The sequence below is a fragment of the Nothobranchius furzeri genome, chromosome 6 (assembly GCF_043380555.1).
Source record: "Nothobranchius furzeri strain GRZ-AD chromosome 6, NfurGRZ-RIMD1, whole genome shotgun sequence".
NCBI classification, from domain to species: domain Eukaryota; kingdom Metazoa; phylum Chordata; class Actinopteri; order Cyprinodontiformes; family Nothobranchiidae; genus Nothobranchius; species Nothobranchius furzeri.
Window position 1 is genome coordinate 62,916,518 of NC_091746.1, and position 10,415 is coordinate 62,926,932.

The 10,415-nt window shown below is 40.8% G+C and overlaps 1 protein-coding gene across 2 annotated transcripts; it reads right to left on the reverse strand.

Annotated features, from left to right (window-relative positions):
* Positions 1-328: 328 nt before the first annotated feature.
* Positions 329-10,204, reverse strand: tmem150c (transmembrane protein 150C). Of its 2 annotated transcripts, none has more exons than XM_015943089.3 (8): positions 10,084-10,204; positions 7,159-7,242; positions 1,718-1,771; positions 1,600-1,635; positions 1,452-1,519; positions 1,164-1,291; positions 908-1,091; positions 329-673 (listed from the first exon to the last, which is right to left on the reverse strand). In XM_015943089.3, the coding sequence occupies exons 2-8, from the start codon at positions 7,230-7,232 to the stop codon at positions 477-479; spliced, it is 741 nt and encodes a 246-aa protein (XP_015798575.1). In that variant the 5' UTR covers positions 7,233-7,242; positions 10,084-10,204; the 3' UTR covers positions 329-476. The 2 variants fall into 2 exon arrangements, with proteins under 2 accessions (XP_015798575.1, XP_015798574.1); XM_015943088.3 differs by having other exon boundaries at positions 7,159-7,245; positions 10,084-10,197.
* Between the last annotated feature and the right edge of the window lie 211 nt (positions 10,205-10,415).

Here is a 10,415-nt window from a genome sequence, read left to right on the forward strand (position 1 = left end):
GTCACATTCATTGTCCAGTAGAATGCGGAGATCATTTGAAAGACAATGGTAGAACCCGCCCCACAACCGAGAGCCGTTAATGGAGCGTTGGTTGCCAGACTAAATAAATGTATTATTTAGTCTGGCTTGCCAGGCTAGTATTTAAGTGCTTTTTTTTTTTTTTGAAAAAATGATGTATTTTCTCCTTCTTCAACTGTGGACCGCCTCATTTACCGATAGCTGTTGCAGTGAGTATGTCACATTCTTTGTCCAGTAGCATGCGGAGATCATTTGAAAGACAACAATAGAACCCGCCCCACAACCGAGAGCCGTTAATGGAGCGTTGCCAGACTAAATAATACATTTATTTAGTCTGGCTTGCCAGGCTAGCGGATACCCTGTAAATGTGACCGTTTCCCTCCAGTGATGAGAACAATAACATAGCTTCTCTAATCGGTGCAGTGTTTATGGTGTTGATACACACACCTGTAACAGTCCTACAGCTGCTCCAGGTGCTGTCTAAAAACATCAGAAGACTCGAACTGACTGACGGGATGCTCTAAATTGTCTACTGTCATGTCCACGTGGAAGTGACGAAACTCAACACTGAAAGTGCCGAAGAAGGCGAGGAAGAACATGACAAGAGCCCACTGGCATCGAGCTGCATGCATCTTGTCAGGGTTCAGCAACAGAGCTGGAGCAGAAGAATTAAGGATCAAGACATTGGTGGCGCATGAAAACAAATGCTTGGCAACCCAATTCCACTTTCTCATTTTGGTATTTGGGGAAAGGGCAAGCTCACCGAATTACAACTTTAATGTCCTATAATTAAAGAAGTAGAATACATCAGACCAGTGTTGTGGTCAAGTCACCATCTCACAAGTCCAAGTCACAGCCTTCTCTCTACACATTGTGCTATAAAGGATACCATATTTTAGTGCAACACAAATTGTAATGGCTGCAGACAGCAGGAAGCGAATAATGGCGACAGCCTTCCCCTCATTGCTCAGGTTAACCTTCAGGGTGATGTAAGACTGCATCCAGCAGTACACCGTCCCCAGTCCAAAGGTCATCAATGTGCCGATGTTGTGAATCAGCATCTCTTCAAATAACTAGAAAAAAAAAACCTCTGCTGGTGAACAGTTATCTGGATGTGACGTCTGAGTTTGTTCTTCAGAACTTACCTGGAAGTTTCCCACAAGTGTCATTCCAAAGCAGCCCATAAGGAAACCGGCTGCGCTGACATAGTTTAGCCAAGGTTTTTCTATTTTCTTCTTCAGCTGAAGATATCTGAGGAGGCCGATGACAAAGCCTGAAACAGAAGAGCGCCGATAAAAACAGACCAATCAGCACACAGCAGAACACAACAACCAATCAGCACACAGCAGAACACAACACATAAGAAACTGTACCAAGGTCAGCGATTGCATCTGTTGGATGTTGTATAAAAAACCATATCATTGCTGCTTTACCTAAAAATGCTCCCATGTTCATGACCTGGCTGAAGAAGCAGCTAGCTGGTGGAAAGTTGCCTGTAACACTGAAAAAAAGATATTTATTTATAATTAAGTAACACTGCTTTTATTGTGACATGGATAATGTTGGAAAACTAGTTGGTACCTTATGAAGGGAGGATACAGTGATCCATTTTTTCCCCTAAAAAATAAAAAAAATACAATCTCATTGCAGAGATGCTTTAAATATTTATTTGCAGTACTTGGTGGAGCATAATTCATACCTGTACTCTGAACTCATAGCTACAACTTTTTCATTGTAAAGAGCAACAAAGTACCTGTAAAAAAAAGCAAAGCATGTAAAGAGATCCTGGAATTTCCTACATTAGGACAGAAATAGCTTCTTTTCCTTTGTGGTCATCCACAAAAAGAAGCATGGATTAGGGACGCTCCAATCCGATCACATGATCGGGAATCTGGTCCGATCATGTGATTTTAAAAGGATCAGGACTCGGTATCGGCAAATACGCAAAATCAAATGACTCTGAATTGTATTGGGATTAAAACGTGATCGGAACATCCCTAGAATGAGGGCGGGCACAAGTATGACCACATAACTCCTGTCCTGGCTGCGCTTCATTGGCTGCCCATTGATGTAAGGATTCATTTTAAAATACTCTTACTGGTTTTTAAAACGTTAAATGGTTCGGCCCCTCCTTACTTGGTGTCACTGCTTCAACCGTACACCCCTGCACAGTCACTCCGCTCGAAGAACCTCATGCTCCTCTCGGTCCCAAAAATGCGCCTAAAGACATGTGGTAATGGGGCCTTTGCTGTGGCAGGTCCTAAGCTTTGGAACGAGCTTCCTCTCAGCATAAGGGCCTCCACCTCTGTTGCGGTTTTTAAGGCAAGGCTAAAAACCTACTTTTATGATCTGTCTTTTAATCTTTCTAACTAGTTTTATTGTTTTACTTATAGCAATCTGTGTACTCACTGTATTTTTTATCTGTATCTTGTTATACAATGTTTTTATTTTCTGGACTTAATGTTTTATGTTTTTACTTGATCTGTGTAGCGCCTTGGTGGCATCTTTTTGCCTGTAAGGTGCGACTTACAAATAAAGTTTAGTTGAGTAGAATGTATTCAATAACTTTCCTCACAATACTTATTTAATGGTCTCATTCACTGAGAAACCAATTTATTTAATACTTGTTCATTCTCTGAGTTGCATATTCATGCTGAACGTGGAAAATGTCAACAAATCCTATTTCCTTCATTAGCCGCAGAAAGGAAACATACAGGAAAATGATCAGGTTGGAAACAGACAGTCTCTTCTACGTCAGTGAACATTTGTATTAATGGCCCTGCCCACCTTGGCTTGGTACTATCCCCCTTATTCCTGCATCCCATCATGCTTTGTGCGAAAGATGCAAGCGACTTGCAGTCCAGTTTTAGTTTACATTGAGACAATGTGATTCCTTTGTGGAAATGCTCTTTTTATGGGCTTTTAGAGACTGAAAACACGCATGAACACCAGCTGTTACAGCTCAAACCGGACACCGTTTCACTCCTTCTGCCTACTGAAGCAGAGGTGGAAGGACGATCTTAAAGTCTAGCTACTTTCTGAGCTCTGTCGCATCCGACAGCAAGGCAATGAACAATCTTAAAAGCTCCGAGGCTGATCAGTACCAACATAGTAATAAGGCTGGCCGTGTTTTGTTGGAAGAGGTGGGACACAATCTTATTTACTTAAAAGCAGACGTAGAGCTGAGTCAGAGCCTTAAATCCATCATCACCAAGTTTTGGGTTTTAGTTTCTACATCAGGTGAAATACCAACAGCAGGATGGCACTTTTAGGTTAATAACACCCGTCTAAACCCACTTTGAATTATAACTATTCAGAAAATTGTGCATATGAAATCATAACTGCTGTTGTTCTTGTGGGACTGCTGTCAGATCTCTTTACTCAAATCAAATCAAACTTTATTTATATATCAATCAAAAATCAATCAAAATTTATTTATGAAGTGCTTTTCATACAAATGCAGCTCAAAGCGCTTTACAATATTAAAAACAACCAGACAGCAGTCGGTTTCCCACCACTTCCACACAGATTCACATAAGAGATCCCCTTTGTTTCTCCCTCTTCCCACCCTCAATCCCGTCCCAAGCAGATGCAATCTCCCGCACGCACGCACACACACACACACGCGCACACTCGTAATAGAGAAAGGGCAGCTGGCTGAGTGCAGATGTAGTAGGTACAAAGAAGACGAAAACGCCATCAAAGGAGCCAACTGCACCGGGAGCACCAAGAATGGCAGCAATAGCCTTGACAAGAGTAGACATGGGAAGCCCCGGCCGCCATAGCCCACCGCTGCCCCCGGGGCAGCCGGCCCCCACAGAGGAAACACTAGTTTACTAATGAGACTAAGATAACAAGTTAAGAAACAAATTAAACAAACAGCTGATAAATAAAAATCTAAATAAAACACAGTGATAAAAGATGACCAAGTAGAAACATATAATTACATTTATTAAATATTGTACAACAAAGTATTAAGACTGGTTAAAACTAATAATTATTACAAGTTAAAATAAATATATAGGAAAATGTGTTATTTAATTAAAAGAGTAAGTAATAAAACACTGATAAAATATATATAAAAGATGGTTAAAAACAGGCTAAAATAGATCAAAATCACTTAAAAGCTGTACTAAAAAGGTGAGTCTTGAGCCTGGCCTGAAAAACAAGAACACTCTCTACGGCCCTGAGGTCCTCTGGCAGACTGTTCCAGAGGCGAGGGCCATAAAACTGGAAGGATGCCTCGCCTTGGTAGTGTGTCCTGACTTATGGAATGATGAGGAGATGGCTGCCAGGGGAGGGCAGGGACCGCGAAGGCTCGTGTTTATGAAGTAGTTCTGAGAGATAAGAAGGCCCAAGACCATTAGGACATTTAAAAACCATTAAAAGAACCTTAAAATCGATCCTGAAACGTACAGGAAGCCAATGCAGCTTGTTTAAGACAGGTGTAATGTGCTCCTGCCTCCTGGTCTTAGTCACGACACGAGCTGCTGATTTTTGTAGGAGTTGTAAACCTGAGGTACTCTTTTTGGGAAGACCAGAAAGCAAGCCATTACAGTAATCAATTCTACTGGTGATAAAAGCATGCATCAGCGTCTCTGTATCAGCCAGAGAGAGAAAGGGGCAGACTCTGGCGATGTTTTTCAGGTGATAAAAACCAATTTTTGTAATATTCTTAATGTGGGGAATAAAAGTTAGCTCAGAGTCAAAAATAACACCCAGGTTCTTCACTTTAGAAGACAAATTAATAGTGACTGTAGCTTTGGAAAAAGTTTCTCTCTCTGGGTCTTAGGACCGATGACTAAAACTTCGGTTTTGTCTCGGTTAAACTGGAGAAAGTTTTCTGACATCCAGGATTCAATATCCGAAATACAATTAAAAGGGCATCTAATGGTCGTGCGTCATCCGGAGACACATAGATGTACAACTGTGTATCATCTGCTAAACTGTGAAATTGCACTCTGTGTCGTCCGATGACGCCACTAAGTGGAAGCATATACAGATTAAAAAGCACTGGGCCTAAAATCGAACTCTGGGGCACACCACATGTAATCTGCATGGTGGCGCAGTGGTTAGCACTGTTGCCTTGCAACGCGAAGGTTGCAGGTTCGAAACTCGGCTGCGGCCTTTCTGCATAGAGTTGCGTGTTCTCCCCATGCATGCGTGGGTTTCCTCCGGGTACTCTGGTATCCCCCACAGATCTCAACATGCCCTATAGGTTATAAATTGTAAATCGCTTTGGATAAAAGTGTCTGCTAAATGAATAAACATAAACATAAGTAATCTCATGGGTCTTGGAACAGAAGGTGTCTAGACTTACCATAAAAGTCCTGTCTGTGAGATACGAAGTAAACCATTTATGGACAGCACCAGAGAGGCCGATGTGTTTTAACCGGTTTAAAAGAATGTTGTGGTCCACTGTGTCAAAGGCAGCGCTTAAATCCAGTAGAACCAGAACCGTCACTTTCTGTGCATAATTTATTCTTACGTCATTCAAAACTCTTAACAGGGCCGTCTCAGTGCTGTGGTTTACTCTAAAACCAGACTGAAATTTCTCTAGGATATTATGTGCAATAATAAAATCATTAAGCTGTATTAAAACAAGCTTTTCTAAAATTTTACTTAAGAATGGTAAGTTAGATATCGGTCTGAAGTTGTTAAAATCACTAAAATCTAAGTTTCTCTTCTTCAACGGGGCCTCACCACTGCCCCTTTAAAGGCAGCAGGAAATACCCCTGTTTGAAGAGAACAGTTCATCATGGTTAAAATCTCATCTATAAAATATTCATAAAATGGCTTAAAAACGAAGTAGGAACTGGATCTAACAGACATGTGGTGGGCCTTACTGAAGAGAAAACCTTATCTAGAGTTTCAGCCTCAACCAGGAGAAAACTTTCTAGTGTTTCCTCTGGTAAAGGTACACACTCAGATTTCGATAAATCCATTCATACAATAAATGCAACTCAAATGGCTTTACAAATTAAGATGACCCCACATACCCACATTCCCTCCCTCCCCATAAATATAAAAGCAATATTACAATAATATCCCCCATTACACTCACCGTCAGACATGCGCGCACACACACACACACACACACACACACACACACACACACACGCTCAAAGACATAAGATAAAAAATCGAACACACTGGGCTGAGCTCAGATGAGCCAGACAAGATAAGTTAAGGAAATGCCATCAGGGGAGCCTTCTGCCCCGACAGCAGCAACCGAGGCACCAACGCAGGGCGCCCAGGGGAGGGAGGGCAAAGACTACTCGGTGTGGCCCCTCCGGAGGTTTGTCATATCCAGCAACAAAGTAGGATATGGGTGTTCCTCTCCAGTATTTCACAATAAAATGAAAGGAATGCACAAATAAAAGTTTGTGGTGGTTTTCAAGTTAAGATTTTTCAGCCACACCCTTTTGGGTTCCTCATCTCTGAGGAGGTGGTGAAAACCGTACCGACGCTCACAGCCGCACACTCTCTCACTCTGGCGGTGCATGTTCTAAATATCGCTCTTGTAGCTACAAAATAAATTTTCTGTAGTTGTTAGTACAAGCACGGACAGTGCAACATCTTCCCGAGCTGCCTGAGACAATTTTTTGGGTTTGCGCCACTTTCGGTATCTTACTGGATGTTGCTTGCATCAGCGTTTCTCCATGAGGCTACTCAAAAATAAGTTGGATAGAAGGCTAGGTATATTTTGTGGCCAGGAGAGAGCAGAGCACATCTTGGCTAGTAGAAGCTAACCTTTAGCATTAGCAACAACGCCACAACATGAAGAACACGTTCGGGCTTGTGTTATTAGTGGAGGTAAAACATCAACATGGTGTTTTTAATCCAAGAAAGAAGAGTGAACAAAGACAACAGAAGAGTTGTGTTAGCCAATCAGATGTGAGACATTTGCATATCACAATTATTAAAGAGTAAGACTTGATATCCCGTTGTTTCCCTATCCCCTCCTACCCCCTGAAACAGGCGTGCAAGATTGTTTTTTCCACAGAAAAGGATTCATGGAGTATTTATTCTAGGAGAGAACACAGCAGATTTATTGGGGAAAAAAAAGTGAATGAGACCTGCATCCTTTGTCTCTGTGGGATTTTGAGGGAAGTAAGTGAAAAGTTGAGATGAACTTACACCATCCACAGTCCAGCAGCGGTGCCCACAGAGAAGATGGGAGGAAGAAGAGCCCACAGACTGAAAGTCCTCATCCTGTCCACACTGCTGACGTAAGTAAGTAAATGTCATTTCTATAGCACTCATCACAGACATAGAATCACAAAGTGCTTCACATAGATCAAAACTAAATAAAACAAAGTCATAAAATCAAAATGCTCTCAAAACAGAAATAGAATAACATCAGAAAAAATAAAGTCATAAAATTATAAATTTTCATAAACAGATGAAAGATTAAAAATTTGAGTTAAAAATAAGAAAATAAAAGATTTAGTTAAAAGCAGCTTTAAATAAAAGGGTTTTTAGCTGTGTTTTAAAAGTGTCCAGACTGTCAATGCTGCGTAAGGATAAAGGAAGATCATTCCAGAGTCAGGGTGCAACAGTCTGGAAGGAGTGATCACCTCGACTTTTGTATCTGGTCTTTGGATCTTCTAGAAGGTTCTGGTGGGTGGACCTGAAGGCTCAGGTTGAAGCATAAGGCTTTAAAAGTTCAGTAATATAGGGAGGAGCTTGACCATGTAGAGCATTGAAAGTTATAGACAGGATTCTAAAATGAACTCTAAAGTTGACGGGTAACCAGTGCAGATATGTCAGAATAGGAGTGATGTGAGCTCTTCTGTTTGTTCCAGTTAGAAGCCTCACTGCAGAGTTCTGGACCAACTGAAGGCGGTCAAGGGCTTTTTTGTTAAAACATGTGAAGAGTGTGTTACAGTAATCTAGACGGGAGGAGATAAAGGCATGGAGAACCATTTCAAGTTCATGTTTTGACACCAACCTTCGCAGTTTGGAGATATTTCTTAAATGATAAAAACAGTTTCGGACCAACGTTTCTGAGTGGCCTTCAAGAGACACTGATTGGTCAAAAATAACGCCCAATTCCCTTAAGTTTGTCTTGACAGCAGAAGATAAATGACCAAGTTTTAAACTAATCAGGGGAACCATGCTCTCAGGGGCAATGACGTGGGAGCTGCACTGGCCTGCAAGAAGCTGTGGAACCTTAAATAAACCTAATCAACATTAACAAACACAAAAACGAACGCGATAAGTCAAGCAACAACGTTGTCTAAAGTGTAGTCAACTCCGTTAGCAGAAATGTCCTTTTCTATCTTTCAAAATAAAACGTGGAAAACCAACGGGGCTATGTCGGTGTCAGAGCTAAAAGCTAGACCTTTAAAGGAAGCGATAAGACTTTACTTTCATCCAAAACTTTAAAATAAATACATTACAATAAAAAGGTAGATATTTTAGCTGATAATTTTAATAGACACAACATTTAACAACTTTATGAATTGAATAGACTTTATTAATCCCATAGTGGGGAAATTCACTTGCTACAGCGGCACATACGTCTAGAGAAAAATAAGCAAACACCATTGTAAAAAATAATACCACTTAAGCTATTTATCTCCTTGTTTGTGATTATTACTCATAAATTAAAGCCTTTTGTGACCCGTCTGTGTTTGTATAACCCATAACAGCGCAGTAATAATCATTATTTTCACCTTTAGTTAGACTGACTGATGCGTTGCTTCAAATGGCGATCAGAACGGCCACCCTAACCATCGCAATAACACAAGAAAATTATCTTTGATCTTTGAGCTGAAGTTGGTCCTTTTTGGGGGAGTTTTGTGTCTGGAATTTTCTAAAGAGTGATTACCACTAATTCTTAGACTACCTGAGCATCTTTAATTGCTCTAATTAAAAAAACAAAATGAAGGAAATTGCCTCCCTGGTGAGGTTTTCCGGGCATGTCCAACTTGGAGGAGACCTAAAGAAAGGACAACTCTGGAGGGACTACGTCTCTCGGCTGGCCAGTGAACAGGATTTCCCTGGGAATCTGGACCAAGGGGCTGGGGAGTGGGACGTCTGTGCCTACACCCCACCACCCAACCCCCGGATAAGAGGAAAATGGATGGGTGATGGATGGAAAACTATCCCTGGATGCTCCACTACAGACGTGACACACACTGCCAATGCATTCTGCTGTTTACTTGTGCTGACTTTTAAAAACACCACTGCAAGATGCATTTAGCCTTCAGAAGTAGAAGTTTGTGTCTCTCAAAAGGCAAAAATAAAAAAATAAATAAGTCTGCACATCTATGCTTAGGCTGCTGCGCTCTATAACCCAACCCTGGATGAGAGGAGGAAAATGGATGGATGGATACAGAACATTTTATTGACTCTTCAAACCTGGATTAGATTAGGATCCTTAAACAGAATTGATTTGTGGAACCTTTATTTGATATGTGAAAGTTTTAAGAAGTAAAATGGACGGTGTTTAATTTAACTATGTGTTAACGGATTTGTGAAGCATGCTTTTAGATTAACTGCTTACGCAACATTAATGCATCAGATTGGTTCATGAACAAAACTTAATTTTACTTCAGACCTGCAAATGAAATCATTTCTAACTGTTTCTGTATAGTGCCTTATTAGTATACAACCTCCCAAAGCGCTTTACAACAGCGCTTTGCTCTGTTTGTGAGCCACTTTAATTTAGCTAAATTTGTAGTAAAATGGGACAATTTTTGAAGTCTTAAAACGTACAGGCCTATTTAAAAATAATACATTATAAAGTATTTCAGCACTTATGGCCACCTTTGCTCAGAGCAGGAATTATTTCTATGATTTTTATATATTTTATGACATCAAATAAAAACAAAACAGAACAGAGAAAATAAATTAACCCACGTTTTATTCGTGTTTTCAAACAGAATCGAAGTAAATCTCAACCGAAAGTCGGACAGTTTCCTTTATGTACAGTCATTGGTTAAACCGCAGGTGCACGGGCGACAATTTCGCTTCCGGTTTATTTTTTTTCCGGTTAAGTACGGTAAAGGTAGAAAACGGAACGTTTGACGTCTAAAGGGTAATAGTGTGGCTTACCTGCCCGTGAGGTAAGCTATCACCTAGCTATCCGCGGTTCAGGCTCCCGTGAGGTGAGATGATAACAAAAATGTCTCCTCGTCCTCCTGTACTCCGACACCAACCGGTCTGTACCTTCTGCATCCTCTTCAAAATAAAAGCACGTAAACCACTTTACAATGGGGCGGAATGAAACACAGCAGGGCCCAAGGGCACAAAAAGCCCCCTTACACCCCTGAAAACCAGACACAAAATTGAAAGACGAAGACTCCTCTTTAGATTTTTATTTGGATCTAAACATGCATATTTGTGGATATTAGTTATTAAATATTTTTGTGTTTCATTTCCTGCAC

What these genes read in the sequence shown, in the direction of transcription:
- tmem150c (XM_015943089.3), bottom strand. Translation starts at nt 7,232, where the DNA reads ATGAGGACTTTCAGTCTGTGGGCTCTTCTTCCTCCCATCTTCTCTGTG. An exon ending in GCTGCTGGACTGTGGATGGT is followed by an intron (nt 1,772 to 7,158) that starts GTAAGTTCATCT and finishes TTTTTTTTACAG; the next exon opens with GTACTTTGTTGCTCTTTACA. An exon ending in CACTTGTGGGAAACTTCCAG is followed by an intron (nt 1,092 to 1,163) that starts GTAAGTTCTGAA and finishes TTTTTTTTCTAG; the next exon opens with TTATTTGAAGAGATGCTGAT.